This window comes from Hemitrygon akajei, chromosome 3 (assembly GCF_048418815.1).
Source record: "Hemitrygon akajei chromosome 3, sHemAka1.3, whole genome shotgun sequence".
Lineage (NCBI taxonomy): Eukaryota > Metazoa > Chordata > Chondrichthyes > Myliobatiformes > Dasyatidae > Hemitrygon > Hemitrygon akajei.
In genome coordinates this window covers 205,160,892-205,179,559 of record NC_133126.1, presented here as the reverse complement: position 1 = coordinate 205,179,559, position 18,668 = coordinate 205,160,892, and the positions used below count along the sequence as shown (strand labels likewise).

The 18,668-nt window shown below is 48.8% G+C and overlaps 1 protein-coding gene across 3 annotated transcripts in view; it reads right to left on the bottom strand.

Moving 5' to 3' along the window:
* The window catches only part of p3h2 (prolyl 3-hydroxylase 2), a 146,950-nt gene that overhangs the window by 48,004 nt on the left and 80,278 nt on the right, over positions 1-18,668 (bottom strand). For 2 of the 3 annotated variants that reach the window (XM_073041717.1, XM_073041719.1), the window contains exons 7-8: positions 8,162-8,218; positions 3,750-3,847 (exon numbers count right to left, since the gene is read on the bottom strand). In XM_073041717.1, the coding sequence (XP_072897818.1) occupies positions 3,750-3,847; positions 8,162-8,218 (155 nt within the window). The remainder of the gene's footprint in view (positions 1-3,749; positions 3,848-8,161; positions 8,219-18,668) is intronic. The other variant, XM_073041718.1, reaches the window with a different exon arrangement.

Genomic DNA, 18,668 nt, shown 5'->3' with positions numbered 1-18,668 from the left:
TCAATCAGAGTAGTCAACCCAAAGTTGCAGAAGGCGAGTAGCTAGGTGACTGTCAGGAGGAATTAGGCAGTTGGAGCAGAGCACCCTGTGGCCATTCCCCTCAAAAATACCACTTTGGATACTGTTGTGGGGAATGACCTCCCGGGGGAATATCGCGGCGACCGTGTTACAGGTACTGAGCATGGGTCTGTGGTGCAGAAGGAAAAGAGGGAGACGATGGGAGTGGTAGATAGGGGACTCAATAGACAGAGGAACAGACAGGAGATTCTGTGGATCTGAACGGACACCTGGATGGTATGTAGCCTCCCAGGTGCCAGGGTTAGGGATGTCTCAGGTCGTGTCCACAACATTTTGGAGAGGGAGGGAGAGCAGCCAGATGTCTTGGTACATATTGGTACCAATGACATTGGAGGAAAAAGCAATGAGGTCCTGAAAAGAGAATTTAGAGAGCTGGGTAGAAAGCCGAGAAGCAGGACCTCCCAGGTAGTAATTTCTGGATTGCTGCCTGTGCCACGTGCCAGTGAGGGTAGAAACAGGATGATTTGGCAGATTAATGTGTGGCTGAGAAGCTGGCAGAGGGGGCAGGGCTTCAGGTTCTCGGATCTTTAGGATCTCTTCTGGGGGAGGTATGACCTGTTCAAAAGTGACGGGTTGCACCTGAACGCAAGGGGGACCAATATTCTCGTGGGCAGGTTTCTTAGAGCTGTTGGGGAGGGTTTATACTAATTTGGCAGGGGTTTAGGAACTGGAGTGATGAAACTCAGGATCAGATGGATTGTAAAAAAGTAAAGAGAGCGTGCAGTCAGACTGTCGGGAAAGGTAGATGATGGGACACAGTCACAGACAACAGGGTGAGTATCAGTACATTAGGGATGCAAAATCAAAAAGGGCAGTAAATACGGTTTTCAAGGTGTTATATCTCAATGCATGTAGTGTGAGAAATAAGGTGGATGATCTTGTTGCAATATTTCAGATTGCCAGCTATGATGTTGTGGCCGTCACTGAATCATGGCTGAAGGATGGTCATAGTTGGGGCTGAATGTCTAAGGTTACACGTTATATCTGAGGGATAGGCAAGTAGGCAGAGGAGGGGAGGCTCTGCTGGTAAAGAATGGCATCAAATCAGTAGAAAGATGTTGAATCTTTGTGGGTTGAGTTAAGAAACTGCAAGGGTAAAATGACCCTGAGAGCAATTACATACAGGTCTCCCAACAGTGGCTGGTATTGGACCACAGATTACAACAGGAAATAGAAAAGTCGTGGCAAAAGGGCAATGTTATTATAGTCACAATCAAATCAGGTTGGTATTGGATCTCAAGAGAGTGAGTTTAGTGAAGAGGGCTTTTTAAGCAGTTTGTCGTTGAGCCTACTAGGGGATCAGCTATACTGGTGTTACGTAATGAACCGGAGGCGATTAAGGAGCTTAAGGTAAAAGAACCCTTAGGAACCAGTGATCACACTGTGATTGTGTTCAACTTGAAATCTGATAGGGAGAAAGTAAAGTCTGATGTAGCAGTGTTTCAGTGGAGAGAGGAGTTGGCCAAAATAAATTGGCAGGGATGTCAGCAGAGTTGTAATGCTGTACATTTCTGGGGAAAATGAGGAAGGTGCAGGACATGTGTACTCCAAAAATGAAGAAATACTCAAATGGCAAAATAGTACAACCGTAGCTGACAAGGGAAGTCAAAGCTAACGTAAAAACAAAAGAAAGGGCATACAACAAAGTAAAAATTAGTGGGAAGACAGAGAATTGGGAAGTTTTTAAAACCCTACAGAGAGCAACTAAAAGAATCATTAGAAGGGAAAAGATGAAATATGAAAGCAAGCTTGCAAATATTATCAAAGTGGATAGTAAGAGTTTTTTCAAGTATGTAAGAAAAAATAAAAGAAAGAGTGGATATAGAACCACTAGAAAATGAGGCCAAAGAAATAAAAATGGGGGATAAGGAGATGGCTGATGAACTAAATGAGTATTTTGTGTCAGTCTTCACTGTGGAAGACACTAGCAGTATGCCTGATGTTGCAGTGTGTGAAGGAAGAGAAGTGGGTGCAGTTACGGTTACGAGAGAAGATGCTCTAAAAGCTGAAAGACCTAAAGGTACATAAGTCACCCGGACCAGAGGAACTGCACCCTAGGGTTCTAAAAGAGGTAGTGTTAGAGATTGTGGTGGCATTATAAATTATCTTTCAAAAGATCGTTGGACTCTGGCATGGTGCCAGAGGACTCAAAAATTGCAAATATCACTCCACTCTTTAAGAAAGGAGGAAGGCAGCAGAAAGGAAATCATAGACCAGTTAGCCTGACCTCAGTGGTTGGGAAGATGTTAGAGTCAATTGTTAAGGATGAGGTTTTGGAGTACTTGGTGACACAGGACAAGATATGACAAAGTCAGTATGGTTTCCTTAAGGGAAAATCTTGCCTAATGAACTTGTTGGAATTCTTTGAGGAGATTACAAGTAGGATAGTTAAAGGGGATGCAGTATTTGGACTTTCAGAAGGCCTTTCACAAGGTTCCACACATGATGCTGCATACCAAGTTAAGAGCCCATGGTATTTAGAGCATTGGCTGATTGGAAGAAGGCAGTGAGTAGGAATAAAAGGATCCTTTTCTGGCTGGCTGCCAGTGACTAGTGGTGTTCCACAGGGGTCAGTGTTGGGACCACTTCTTTTTATGCTGTATATAAATGATTTAGATGATGAAATAGATGGCTTTGTTGCCATGTTTGCAGAGGATACAAAGAATGGAGGAAGAGCAGGTAGTGCTGAGGTAACAGGTCGGATGCAGAAAGACTTAGACAGATGAGGAGAATGGGCAAGAAAGTGGCAAATGAACTACACTGTTGGAAAATGCACGGTCATGTACTTTGGTAGTAGAAATAAATGTGCAGATTATTTTCTAAAAGTGGAGAACATTAAAAAATCTGAGATGCAAAGGGGTTTGGAAGAACACCCTGAAGGTTAACTTGCAGCTTGAGTGGGTGGTGAGGAAGGCAAATGCAACGTTAGCATTCGTTTGCAGAGGTCTAGGATACCAGAGCAAGGGTGTGATGCTGAGGCTTTATAAGGCACTGGTGAGTATTGTGAACAGTTTTGGGCTCCTCATCTGAGAAAAGATATGCTGGCATTGGAGAGGGTTCAGAGGAGGTTCACAAGGTTGATTCCAGGAATGAGAGGGTTATCATACGGGGAATGTTTGATGGCTCTGGGTCTGTACTCACTGGAATTCAGAAGGGTGGGGGGGGAAGATCTCATTGAAACCTTTTGAATGTTGAAAGACCTACACAGAGTAGATGTGGAAAGGATGTTTCCCATAGTGTGGGAGAGTCTAGGACAAGAGGGCACAGCCTCAGGATAGAGGGGCTTTCATTCAAAACAGATGGGGAGAAATTTCTTTAGCCAGAGGGTGGTGTATCTGTGGAATTTATTAACCTATTACCACATGCAGCTGTGGAGGCCAGGTCATTGGGTGTATTTAAGGCAGCGATTGATAGGTTCTTGATTGGACATGGAATCAAAGGTTACGGGGAGAAGGCTGGGAACTGTTGAGGGAGATATCTGCATGTCTTTTCATAGATAAGGAGCCTAGAACTGCTCACAGTATTCCAAGTGTGATCTGACCAATGTCTGGTAAAGCCTCAGCAATACATCTCTGCATTATTTCTAAATAAATGTCCCTCTGGTGCCAGACTCCCCACCACTAGCAACATCCTCTGAACTGACACTCTATGGGCAGGTTCCAATCTCGTACCTTCACGCAGATTTCGATCAGCCTTCCTTTCTGTCCTCTTCTTCTGCAATACCGGTGCCGGTGGTTTCTTCAGGGCGTTCACCTTCGTTGCTGGGGACCTGTGGACACGAAGAGCAGGAGCTAGTTGGCACAGCCAGGAGTTCAATGGAGGGTCGTTGCAACACCTCATCCCATTCCACAGGTGTGTTCATCTGTCCTGTGGCCAAGGTTTACACCACATTCTATCCCACAACAGTGAGGACCTTCCAGTACAAGGGCTCTACAACTTCCCTTGTGGGACAACGTACCACGTGAGCCTGCGCTCATGGGGCACCTTCGAGTGGGGGCGGGGGGAGTTGTTCTGAGAGGGGATTGGGGGCTAATGCCCTGAAGAAAGGTCTCAGCCTGACACATCGATGTTCTGCCTGACCTGCTCAGTCCCTCCAGCATTTGGCGCATGTTACCACGGGCAGGTAGTAACACTGGATGCTACCACACAAAATGCTGCAGGAACCCAGCACCGACAGAAGGAGTCTGATTTTCAGAAGGCCTTTGACAAGATCCCACAAATGTGGCTGCTTAACAAACTATAAGCCCGTGGTATTACAGAAAAGATTCTAGCATGGATAAAGCAGTGACTGATTGACAGAAGCAAAGAATAGTAATATAGGGAGCCTTTTCTGAATGGCTGGCAACTAGTGTTCCACAGGGATCGGTGTTGGGACAGATTCTTTCTGTGATACACGTCAATAATCCAGATGATGCCATGCATGGCTCTGTTGCAAAGATTGCAGACGTTATGAAGATAGGAGGAGGGGCAGGTAGTTTGAGGAAGTAGAGAGGCTACAGAAGGACTTGGACAGATTAGGAGAACGGGCAAAGAAGTGGCAGGTGGAATACAGTGTCGGGAAGTGTATGGTCATGCACTTCGGTAGAAGAAATGAAAGGCCTATTCTCTAAATGCAGAGAAATTTCAAAAAACTGAGAAGCAAAGGGACTTGAGAGTCTTTGTGCAGATTCCCTAAGGGTTAATTTGCAGGTTGAGTCTGTGGTGAGGAAGGCAAATGCGATGTTAACATTCATAAGATAAAGGAGCAGAATTAGGCCATTCAGCCCATCTAGTCTGCGTCACCATTCCATCATGGCTGATCCCGGATCCCACTCAACCCCATTCACCTGACTTCTCACCATAAGCTTTGATGCCCTGACTGATCAAGAAATGATCAACTTCTGCTTTAAATATACGCACCGACTTGGCCTCTATCACTGCCTGTGGCAGAGCATTCAACCGATTCACTACTCTGTCCAAAAAAATTCCTGCTTACCTCTGTTCTAAAAGGTCGCCCCTCAATTTTGAGGCTGTGCCCTATAGTTCTGGGTATCTTCGCCATAGGAAACATCCTCTCAAAAAAGACCTTTCAACATTCAGTAGGTTTCAATGAGATCCTCCCCCCATTCTTCTAAATTCCAGTGATTACTGCCAAACGCTTCTCATATGTTAACCCATTCATTCCCTAAATCATCCTCTGCACTCTCTACAATTGACATTTCAAGAAGACTAGAACATAAAAGAGAGGATGTAATGTTGAAACTTTATAAATTACTGGTGAGCCCTTAGCAGAATATTGTGAGCAGGTTTGGGTGCCTTATCTTAGAAAGGATGTGCAGAAACTGGAGGGCTCGAAGGAGGTTCATGAAAATGATTCCAGGATTGAATGGCTTGTCATATGAAGAGCATTTGATGGCTCTGGGCCTGTTTCACTGGAATAAGAAGAATGAGAGGTGACCTCATTGAAGCCTATCGAATGGTGAAAGGCCTTGATAGAGTGGGATGTGGAGAGGATGCTCCCTATAGTGGCGGAGTCTAAGACCAAATGACGACCCTCAGTATCTCCCAGGGAACTACATCTGCATAAAGGTCATCCAGCTGCAGCTCCTTGAAGACCGTGTTAGGGATGTGGAGCAGCAGCTGGATGACCTTCAGCTTATATGGAAAAGTGAGGGGATAATCAATCAAAGTTACAGGGAAGTAGTTACCCCGAAGCTGCAGAAGGTGAGTAGCTGGGTGACTGTCAGGAGAAATGATAATCGGAGATTTCAACATGCAGGTTGATTGGGATTATCAGGTTGGTAACGGATCTCAAGAGAGAGTTTGTTGAATGCCTATGTCATGGGTTTTTAGAGCAGTTTGTTGTTGAGCCCATTAGGGGATCAGCTATACTAGATTGGATGTTATGTAATGAACCGGAGGTGATTAGGGAGTTTAAGGTAAAGGAACCCTTAGGAGATAGCAATCACAATATAACTGAGTTCAATCTGAAATTTGATAGGGAGAAAGTAAAGTCTGATGTTGCAGTATTTCAGTGGAGTACGGGAAATTACAGTGGTATGGGAGGAGCTGGCCAAAGTAAACTGGCAGGGATGTCAGCAGAGCTGCAATTCCATACATTTCTGGGGAAAATGAGGAAGGCACAGGACATGTGTACTCCAAAAATTAAAAAATACTCAAACGGCAAAATAGTACAACCATGGCTGACAAGGGAAGTCAAAGCTATTATAAAAGCAAAAGAGAGGGCATACAACAAAACAAAAATTAGTGGGAAAATAGAGAGAGCATTTTAAATATGAAATATTTATGAAAGAGATGAAATATGAAAGCAAGCTAGCAAACAATATCGAAGTGGATAGTAAAAGCTTTTGCAAGTATGTAAAAAATAAAAGATAGATGAGAGTGGATATAGGACTGCTAGAAAATAAGGCCGGAGAAATAATAATAGGGGCCAAGGAGATGGCAGATGAATTAAATGAGCATTTTGTATCAGTCTTCACAGTGGAAGACATTACCAGTGTGCCAGATGTTGAAGGGTGTGAGGGAAGAGAAGTGGGTGCAGTTACTATTACAAGGAGAAGGTGCTCAAAAAGCTGAAAGATCTAAGGGTACACAAGTCACCCGGACCAGATGAACTGCAGCTTAGGGTTCCGAATGAGGTAGTAGTAGAAATTGTGGATGCATTAGGAATGATCTTTCAAAAATCATCGGTCTCGGGCATGGTACCAGAGGACTGGAAAATCGCAGATGTCACTTCACCGTTTAAAAAAGGAGGACAGCAACAGAAAGGAAATTCTAGACCAGTTAGTCTGACCTCAGTGGTTGGGAAGATGTTGGAGTCAATTGTTAAGGATGAGGTTTTGGAGTACTTGGTGACACAGGACAAGATAGGACGAAGTCAGCATGGTTTCCTTCAGGGAAAATCCTGTCTGACTAGCCTGTTGAATTCTTTGACGCGATTAGTTAAAGGAGATGCAGTGGATGTTGTATATTTGGACTTTCAGAAGGCAGTGAGTGGGAATAAAAGGAAAATTGTTTGGTTGGCTGCCAGTGACTAGGGGTGTTCCGCAGGGGACAGAGTTGGGACCGCTTCTTTTTATGCTGTATATCAATGATCTAGATGACAGGATAGATGTCCTTGTTGCTAGGTTTGCTGATGATACGAAGATTGGTGGAGGGACAGATAGTGTTGAGGAACCAGGGAGGCTGAAGAAGGACTAGATTAGGAGAATGGGCAAGAAAATGGTAAATGAAATACAATGTTAGAAAAATAAATGGTCATGAACTTTGGTATTATAACTAAATGTGCCAACTATTTTCTAAAAAGGAAATTAAATTCAAAAATCTGAGATGCAAAGGGACTTGGGAGTCCTTGTGCAGAACACCTTAAAGATCAACTTGCAGGCTGAGTCAGTGGTGAGGAAGGCAAATGCAACGTTAGCATTTATTTCAAGAGGACTAGAATACAGAAACAAGGATTTGATGCTGAGGCTTTATAAGGCACTGGTCAGTCCATATTGGGAGTATAATGAGCAGTCTTGTGCCCCTTATCTAAGAAAGGATGTGCTGACGTTGGAGATGGTTCAGTGCAGTTCACAAGAATGATCTGGGAATGAAAGGGTTAATGTATGCGGATTCGATGGCTCTGTACTCGATGGAGATTAGAAGAATGGGGGGGGGTCTCACTGAAACCTATTGAATATTAAACAGCCTAGATAGAGTGGCTGTGAGAGGATATTTCCTATAGAGGGGGAGTTGAGGACCAGTGGACACAACCTCATAATAGAGGGATGTCCATTTAGAACAAAGATGAGGAGGAATTTCTTTAGCCAGAGGGTGGTGAATCTGTGGAATTCATTGCCACAGCCAGCTGTGGAGGCCAAGTTACTTTAAAGCTGAGGTTGACCAGTTCTTAATTAGAACGTCAAAAGGTTACAGGGAGAAGGAAGGAGAACGGGATTGAGAGGGATAATAAATCAGCCATGATGGAATGACAGTAGACTCGATGGGCCAAATGGACTAATTCTGCTTCTATTTCTTATGTTCTTATTTTCCTATGTCATACAGCCCTTTGTATGGAGAACGGAAGCTGCCAGCCCCCCACCTGTCTGCATGGTGCTTATCTTCGGTCTTCTCTTGGGACACACTCCAGCTCATCTGCCGACAACAAAGAAACTTTATTCAATCACGCAGCACAGGCATTCCGAGTTCGATGAGGCACGATCCGATTGTGTGTAAACAAGGAATCAGTCAACCAACATACTGGTCTTCACTGACTCAGACAAGAACCTCTCGTGGTTCTGGAACACATCCTATTCAGTCAGGAAAGCTCACAACACCTCCACATTGAGGAGGCTGAGGGCAGCTGGATGTTGCACATCGCCTTTCTACTGCTTGGGGAAAGGAACTGTCTTTGAGTCTGGTGGTCCTGGTGTGGATGCTACGTAGCTCCTCCTGATGGGAGTGGGACGAACAGTCCATGAGCAGGGGGGTGAGATCCTTCGTGATGTTACTGGCCTTTCCTGGCATCTTTCTGTTTATATGTCCGTGATGTGGGGAGGCTGCTGGTGAGACGCTGGGTGGTTTTGACTACCTATCGGCAGCAATGCAGTTTCCGTAGCAAGCAGTGACACAGCCACAGAATGACATGCAAAGTCCAGTTCTCTGCAACCTCCTCAGAGGGTAGAGGGTGCTAGTGAGCTTTCCTGACTGAATGGGATGTGTTGTGAGATACACAGGAGTTTGAAACTGCTTGCAGCTTCCACTGCTGTGCCGCCGATGTACAGAGGGCTGTGAGTGGTGCCAGATCTCCCGAAGCTGATGAACATCTCCTTCATCTTGTTGACATTCAGCAAGAAGTTATTTGCTGGGCATTCGGCCTCAGGGAGGGGATCATGATGGGAATGGGACGAGGGTGGGGACGGAATCAGGATGGGAACAGTACATCACCAAAGACTCTCAAATTTCTACAGGTGTCTATCTGGTTACATCACTGTCTGGTTTGGAGGGGCCTCTGCACTGGATCAGAAAAAGCTGCAGGAAGTTATAACCTCAGCCAGCTCCACAATGGGCACCAGCCTCCCCAGCACCGAGGACACCTTCAAAAGGTGATAACCTCAAAAACACGGCATCCATCACCCAGAATAGTCACTCTTCTCATTGCTACCATCAGGGAGGAGGGACAGAAGCCTGAAGACCCACTCAATGCATCAGGAACAGCTTCCTAACCTCCACTATCAGATTTCTGATTGGACAATGAACACAACCTCACTATTTCTCTTTTTATACCACTTATTTAATTTTTAATATATCTTTCAGTTTGCAATTTATAGTTTTATCATTACGTATTGCAATGTACTGCTGCCACAGAATAACATATTCCACAACATCTGCCAGTGATATTAAACCTTATTCTGATGGGATCACATTCGCTTTCCTGGCAGTTCCCCCAAACCACCACAGGGTGGCAGCAGTGATCTGTCCACAGCATCAGCAGGAAAATAAAATGTGGCAGCCACAGGAACCCTGAGATAAACGCTGGAACCACTCATCTGTGTAGGGAGCAATTCTTTGTCTCGGCTCCACACCCCTTCATCAGAGATCCCGATCAGGTAGTGCCAACTCTCTCCATCTTCTCACCATGTACACAACTTTTCCACCAACACACGCAGCTTTATGGCAAGTTCTGCACAGCATCGCAGACTTCAAAGCTAAACGCAGTGGAGTTTCCAACCTCAATGCCTCTCTCCCAGACGAGCCAAATCCTTTTTTATGTTCAATTCAATGTCGCCAATACTGAGCCCCTGAGGAGATCTGCAGATGATGTGACCGGCATCTCTGAGGCTGAAGTACGCAGGTGTTTCCAACGAGTGGACAGTCGCAAGGCTGTGGGACCAGACGGCGTCCCAGGATGGGTACTCAGGGTGTGCCCGGCACAACTGGCAGTTGTGTTTACAGACATTTTTAATCTCTGCCTCTCCTAGTATAGAGTGCCCTCCTGCTTCAAAACATCTACTGTTGTTCCTGTACCTAAAAAGACCAAGGTAACATGTCTGAATGACTGGTGTCCTGTTGCATTCACCTCAATAATAAGCAAATGCTTTGAGAGGCTGGTCAGGGATTACATCTGCAGCTTGCTACCACCCACACTGGACCCCCTACAATTCACCTACTGACACAACCGATCGACAGATGATGCAATAGCCACGGCTCTACACACTGTCCTTACACATCTGGAGAAGAGAGATGCTCATATGAGAATGCTGTTCTTGAACCACAGTTCAGCATTCAACATCATAAGTCCACCCAGGCTGGACAAGAAGCTCAGAGACCTCGGCCTTCACCCTGCCTGGTGCAGCTGGATCCTGGACTTCCTGTCAGATCCAGCAGGTGGTAAGAGTGGGCTCCCTCACCTCCACCCCTCTGACTCTCAACACAGGAGCCTCTCAGAGCTGTGTCCTAAGCCCCCTCATTTACTCCCTGTACACCCATGACTGTATCACCATCCACAGCTCCAATCTGCTAATTAAATTTGCTGATGATGCTACATTGATTGGCCTTATCTCAAATAACAATGAGGCAGCCTACAGAGAAGTCATCACCCTGACACAGTGGTGTCAAGAAAACAATCTCTTCCTTAATGTCACGAAAAAAAAGGAGCTGGTTGTGGATTACAGGAGGAATGGAGACAGGCTAACCCCTATTGATATCAATAGATCTGTGGTTGAGAAGTGAACAGCTTTAAATTCCTTGGCATAAACTTCACTGAGGATCTCATGAGCTCTGTACATACTGTCTGTGTGGTGAAAAAAGCACAACAGCGCCTCTTTCACCTCAGATGGTTGAAGTTTGGTGTGGGCCCCCAAATCCTAAGAAATTTCTATAGGGGAATGATTAAGAGCATCCTGACTGGCTGCATCACTGCCTGGTCTGGGAACTGTACCCCCCTTAATCACAGGACTCTGCAAAGAATGGTACAGACATCCCAGCACATCTGCAGATGTGAACTTCCCACTATTCAGGGCATTTACAGAGACAGGTGTGTAAAAAGGATCTGAAGGATCATTTGGGACCCGAGTCACCCAACCACAAACTGTTCCAGCTGCTACCATCTGGGAAACAGTACCCCAGCACCAACAAGCTCTGGGACAGCTTCTTCCACCAGGACATCAAACCGATTAATTCATGCTGACACAACTGTATTTCTATGTTATATTGACTATCCTGTTGTACATAATATTTATTACTAATTATTATAAATTTCACATTGCACATTTAGACAGAGATGTAACATAAAGATTTTTACTCCTCATGTATGTGAAGGATGTAAGTCATAAAGTCAATTCAATTCAATTATGTTGAAGGGCTTGTCCCTGTGCTGTTTGTTCAATGTTCTATGGTCACTCGAGAACAACTGCCCCAGAGGCTAGACCTTTTCAACCCATGGCACACAGCCCTCTCCACACACACACAGCTCCATCTCACTCCCTATCAACCTCCCTACACACTCCTGGGGTGAAGCTCATTCAACACCCTGTCCCATCACAGACCACCAGGGTCAGACACAGAGTGAAGCTCCTTACACACTGTCCCATCACAGACCACCAGGGTCAGACACAGAGTGAAGCTCCCTACACACTGTCCCATCACAGACCACCAGGGTCAGACACAGAGTGAAGCTCCCTACACACTGTCCTATCACACACCACAAGGTTCAGACACAGTGTGAAGCTCCCTCCGCATCATCCCATCACACACCCCCGGGGTCAGACCCAGAGTGAAGCTCCCTCTACACTATTCCATCACACACTCCCGGGGTCAGACCCAGATTGAAGCTCCCTCTATACTGTCCCATCACACACTCCCGGGATCAGACACAGAGTGAAGCTCCCACCACACCGTCCTATCACACACTCCCGGGGTCAGACACAGAGTGAAACACCCCCTACACTGTCCCATCACACTCCCGGGGTCAGACACTGTGGAACACCCTCTACACTGTCCCATCACACACTCCCGGGGTCAGACACAGAGTGAAACACCCCCTACACTGTCCCATCACACACTCCCGGGGTCAGACACTGTGAAGCTCCCTCTACACCGTCCCATCACACACTCCCGGGGTCAGACACTGTGAAGCTCCCTCTACACCGTCCCATCACACACTCCCGGGGTCAGACACTGTGAAGCTCCCTCTACACCGTCCTATCACACACCACAAGGGTCAGACACAGCGTGAAGCTCCCTCTGCATCATCCCATCACACACTCCCGGGGTCAGACACAGCACGGACTGCATTTGTTGGTGGCTGCTAACTGCATAGCTCCCAGCTGTGGCCACTTGCAACCCACCAGGAAACCATTTCATTCCGAAAACAGGGAGACAGATGCTGTTGTTCCCCCATTAACATCGGGACAACATCCCTTCTTTCTTGTCATGATTCTCATTCGATGTAGAAGCCGGAGCATTTTTTGAAATATCTCAAACTCTCACAGCCTGGGAGCTCTTCAGGACGGACGGAGCCTTTCCTGGTGGGGTAATTTCTGGCGCCAAGGTACTGTCGAGGCAAACTTTTCTGTTCAGTTACTCTACTCGCTCCAGGATTTTACAACCGGCACCGCCACATATTTCTCAATTCTGACATACTGCCAGCATGCCGGAACGGGCTCCAGGGAGTCGCAGGCCTTCGGGGAGTTACGCAAAGGTGGCTGCCCTTGAACAATGCCCTGTTTCGGTCGGTGGAAGATGAACGTGGGGTGTAACGTATTTTGTGTCCTGGAATATCTCTGGAACAATGTGCGGAGGCCATGGAGGACTTGGTTGGGGAAGGCGGTGTTTTAACTGGGGAATGATGAGTTAGTGCACTGGGCTCAGTAGGGGGATCATGGTGCAAGACATCTTTTTACAGATGGAGCTGGTGCCAACGAATCATCCTCGGTTACGTCAAGCCTTTCATCCCCAATGAAGTTCTGCTTCCCCATCTAGCCCGCGTGGGACAAGTGAGGTCAGAGATAACTGCCATAAGACACAAATTTAAGAGATGCACCCTCTGCAACGTAATCTCTTTCTTGCACCAGGTGTTCCTTCAGCTGGCACGGGAGGACAATGCTGAGGGCCGGTTTACTGTCCGGCACGAGGGGGTAGACCATCAGGTGTACTGGAGCTCTGAGCACCCAAGGTGTCATGTGTGCGGGGAGGTGGGGCACTTTCGGAGGGACTGTCCCAACACCCGAAACTCTGGGGAATCCACTTTGGCCACCAGTGCCCCAGCTGCCTCTGCCCATTCCTGTTCCTGTGCCTGTTTCAGCCTCTGCTGCTGCCCCTGTGGTTCAGGTGGGAGATCATGAGGCTATGTGCAGGGAGGTTCTGGCGGAGGACAGGGTGGAGCCCGCGTGGGGCAAGAAAGTGAGGAAGAAATCCAAACACCCTAAGAAGTCGGACCCCGAGACTGCAGAGCTCACGCCCACTTGCCCTGAAGAGGAGTGGGAGGCTCAGGGAAGTGCGCAGGTGGAGGGGGCGATGCCGCCCCATTGGTGAATCTTGCACCTGTGTGAAGAGGAGAAGGGGATCTTTTCCCAAGAGGGCAGGGAGTGTAAATGTGGGGGAGTCCCAAGAAGAGGTAGGAATCTGGGTGGAGGTTGGTTCTAACCCAGTCCTGTGGTAGGTGGAGAGTTTGTGCAGAAAGGCAGTGCTAGCCCTGTTTGCACAACTGAGACAGCCCTGGAGCCCTCCAGCCAGGACTTGGTAGTTAGTGCCTCCCTGAAGGTAAACAAATAATGTCAGCGGAGGGGAGGGAGAGCAGCCTCTCTCACTCTCAGCATTAGGCTGCCGGTGGATCCCTTGGGCCGGAGTTGCTGGGGTCCACCTCGTACCTGTCTCCTGGGAAGGGTGATATACTCTGCAGGCCGAACCCATCAACTAATGGTTCGCAGGGAGTCCCTGGGGATTATCCCTCCATTGTCCTAACTGCGGACAAGGCTGATACGACGGTGGGGGAGGCAGGTATGAGAGAGGTACTCACTGCGCAGTGTGGGTTACAAGTGCAGCTGTTTATTGGGGAGGAAGATGGGGGGTGCGGGAGACTCCTTTGATAGCGAGATAGTACATCCTCAGCCCTCCTGAGAAATCCGTGTTGATACCCGTGGGGGAAATCAGAAAGTTCATTCTCACCTCTGAGGGTCCAAAGCACTGGCCGAAACTAGCCTCCCTTCGCTGGTCTAACATGCCGAGGCTGGTTAAGTCCTTGTGTGTCATCTTCAGATTCGGAAGGGAAGGGGAAGAGGAATGCTGTGTCGGGGAATGACAGACGGCAGCTGAAATCCTTCCTGGATGACCTGGTGAGGGACATCAGAGTGGGAGACAGCTTCACTCCTTTGGGAGATGGCGGGTCATGGGGTGGCGTTGGCACCACTTGGGCCCAGAAAGCAAAAAGTATTCTTGGTTTTTTTCGGAATAGTGCGATTGAGGGCGCCTCCGCTCTCAGTGGGAAGGGTACTGGTACTGAGGCCTAGTGGACTCCAGACATGAAACTCACCATAGCTGGTCTAGATGTGAACGCTAGCAGGGGCTCTCTCCACAGATACAACAATCAATCTCTCAGTCCTCAGGGATGGGAGACAGGCGGTGAGCTTCCTGCAGGAGTCCCGGGTGACGAGTCCACTTGGCTTCTGGAGTGGCAGGGCAGGGTCGACATGAGCCTCCTCAGCTCCAACACTAGTGGGGTGGCGATCCTGCTGGCCCCAACCTTCCAGCCGGGAAGTCCAAGATGTTGTGCCCGGCCGTCTGCTCCGCCTGGCTGTGCGCCTGGGTGGTGTACATCTACATTTTATCAACATGTATGCTCCAAGGCGCGGGGTGATGCAGACACACCTATTCTGTCAGCTGTCCACCTTGCTGAGTTCCATCGATCCTGGGGACTGCATCATCCTCGGGGGCGACCTCAACTGTACCCTCGAGGTGGAGGACCGCTCGGGGATCCAACGCGACCCAGCATCGGCAAAAAAGTTAAAGGAGCTAGTCGACTCCTTTGACTTGGTGGACAGCTGGTGGAATCTTCACCCCGACTCTAGCGCCTTCTCCAGAAGATCTAGAGAGGGGGGGGTTCCCGGATAGACCGCCTGTTTATCTCTCAGGCTTACATCTCCCGCGTGTCGGCGTCCTCCATGTGGCCGCTTTCGTGCTCGGGTCATCACCTTGTGTGGATGGAATTTACTCCTCTGCTCCCTCGGGTGGGATCCGGGTATTGGCATTTTAACAACCGGCTGCTGGAGGACAGCGATTCCGGGATTCATTCCGAGTGTTCTGGGTCACCTGGAGAGAGAGACGGGCAGATTTCTGCTCCCTTCGGCTATGGTGGGATGTCACATCCGGTTTTTATGTCGGGAGTACACGAGGGGGTCGACAAAGAGGCAGGGCTCTGAGACTGAGCGGCTTGAGAGAGCGTTGCTTGACCTAGAGTCCTGTCTTGGTTCGACCGCCGGGGACCAACTTCAATGGCAGGAATACCAGGAGGTGAGGTCACTGATCCAAAAGCACTCAGTGGAGTCACTGGCTGCTGGTGGCTCCTCCGTCACGGACCCTGATGAAATCAATAAAGTCCGCTCATTCTATCCATCCTTATTCTCACCAGATCCGTCAAATGCAGATGCGTGCAGTGAGGTCTGGAAAGATTTGCCTAAGGTCAGCCCAGAGGACGCAGTACATCTACGCTCCCCTGACTCGGACTGCCCTTCAGTGACTCCGGAGGGGTAAGTCCCCTGGATTAGATGGTCTGAGTGTAGAGTTTTATCAGGCTTTCTGGGATGTCCTGGGGGATGATTACAGCCTTGTCCTAGGGAAGAACCTAGCCACCGGGGAAATGCCCCTCTCATGGTGGAGAACTGTCATGCTCCTACTGCCCAAGAAGGGAGACCTCCGCCTGCTAATGAACTGGCTCCCGGTCTCCCTCCTGTGCGCGGACTACAAGATCTTCGCCTGGGCAATGGCCGACCGTCTTGGTTCAGTAATGAGACAGGTGATCCATCCTGACCTATTTTACACAGTCCCGGGCCGCTCGATCCAGAACAATGTCCACCTAGTACGGGACCTGATCCACCTGCAGCAGGATACTGGGTCCCGAGCCGCTCGATCCAGAACAATGTCCACCTAGTACGGGACCTGATCCACCCGCAGCAGGAGACTGGGTCCCGGGCCGCTCGATCCAGAACAATGTCCACCTAGTGGACCACCTAGGAGATGGTGGTGGACTTTAGGAGATTAAGGCCTCATATGGAGCCAGTGATCATTAATGGAGAATGTGTGGAGCAGGTTAAGACCTACAAGTATCTGGGAGTACAGTTAGACGAGAAGCTAGACTGGACTGCCAACACAGATGCCTTGTGCAGGAAGGCACAGAGTCGACTGTACTTCCTAAGAAGGTTGGCGTCATTCAATGTCTGTAGTGAGATGCTGAAGATGTTCTATAGGTCAGTTGTGGAGAGCGCCCTCTTCTTTGTGGTGGCGTGTTGGGGAGGAAGCATTAAGAAGAGGGACGCCTCACGTCTTAATAAGCTGGTAAGGAAGGCGGGCTCTGTCGTGGGCAAAGTACTGGAGAGTTTAACATTGGTAGCTGAGCGAAGGGCGCTGAGTAGGCTACGGTCAATTATGGATAACTCTGAACATCCTCTACATAGCACCATCCAGAGACAGAGAAGCAGTTTCAGCGACAGGTTACTATCGATACAATGCTCCTCAGACAGGATGAAGAGGTCAATACTCCCCAATGCCATTAGGCTTTACAATTCTACCGCCAGGACTTAAGAACTTTTTAAAAGCTATTATTAATGCTTTTTGAGATAGTGATTTAGATGCATATCATATTTTTTACTGAGTTAAGTATTGTATGTAATTAGTTTTGCTACAACAAGTGTATGGGACATTGGAAAAAAAGTTGAATTTCCCCATGGGGATGAATAAAGTATCTATCTATCTATCTATCTATCTAGTACGGGACCTGATCCACCTGCAGCAGGAGACTGGGTCCTGACAGCGTCTCTCTCTCTCCTGACCAGAAGGGGTTTGACCGGGTAGACCAGTTTCCTGGTGGGCACTCTGCAGGCTTTTGGGCTCGGACAACATTTTGTGGCCCGAGTTCGGCTCCTATACTCTGCCGCGGAGTGCCTTGTTAAGATCAGTGGATCACTGGCAGCGTCCATTCCCTTCAGAAGAGGAGTACGTCAGCAGAGCCCGATGTCCGGCCAGTTGAATGCGATCTGTGTTGAGTCATTCCTGAGCCTTCTTTGGCAAAGGCTGATAGGTCTGGTTTTGCGTGAACCGGACATGGAGGTTGGAGTACGTTTACACTGACAATGTACTCCTCATGGTGACAGATCCCAGTGACCTGCGGAGGATGTGCGAGTGCCAATAAGTTTTCTCGGCGGCATCCTCCTCTAGGATTAACTGGGCGAAATGTTCCAGACTCTTAATGGATCAGTGGCAGGTGGACTCCCTGCCACAGGGTGCTTTCCTATCGAGGCAGGGTGGTGGTCATAAACCAGCTGGTGGCCTCCATGTTGTGGTACCGGATGGTCACCTTGGCCCCTCCTGCCCCATTTGTAGCGAGAATGCAGAGGAAGTTAGTGGACTTCTTCTTCTCGGGTAAACACTGGGTCTCTGCAGCGGTCTTGAGTCTCCCAGTGGGAGAGGGCAGACAGTCGCTGGTGTGCGTTCGAACGCGACTGGCGGCTCTCCGCCTCAGGACTCTGCAGAGATTCCTGGACGCCGAACACCCTCCCAGGTGGCACGTGTTGGCGACTTTCTTCCTCCGGAGGGGCTGCTGTCTTCACGAGGATATGCGGCTACCACCGGCGGGCGTCAGCCGTGCTGCTTTGCGGAGTCTGCCCGGCTTCTATCAGGACCTACTTAGAGTCTGGAACATGGTTGCCTCAGGCCAGGAATCCCCTCCTCTGGCGGAGGGCGGAGCCCTGGCCGACCCTTGCCCTACCTCAGTGGATGTTGGTGCGGCTCAGATGTGTGGACCAACTCAGGCTGAGCTGCTTGTCGGGCACAGACCCCGCAATCTTCTCCGGGAGCCATGTCCACACAACGTGAGCCATCTCTCATCGATACCCACAGTCCCATTCAGGATGCAAGTAGAGGTACCTGTCTGGGCTGCTGCTCCACACCCTCCACTTCCTAGCCCTTGTCCTCCATCCTAACACGCCATGGCAGTCGGTCTTTCCACCTGGAGGTGAGGGAGGTCCCCACTGGAAGTCCCTTTACGAGGGAGTTATTCTCATGCACCTGGGGGATCTGAGGTGGAGGCTTCTGCATAGAGCGGTGCCCTGCAATAAGTTTGTACAGGGATCTCTCACCCGCATGCCACTTCTGCGGGCGGGAGGAGACCGTGTACCACATGTACATGGAGTGTGCGAGGCTGCAGCCCCTTTTTGTGTATCTGCGTGGGCTGCTTCTCGCCTTCTGGTTGCATTTTAGCCCCACCCTATTTATATACGGTCATCTCGTAAGGAGGGGGCATGGAGGGATGAGGATGTCCTTGTCAGCTTGCTCCTGGGGATGGTGAAATCAACCATCTGTGGATCTCGGAAACGGGTAGCAGGCCGATCTGCCTGGCA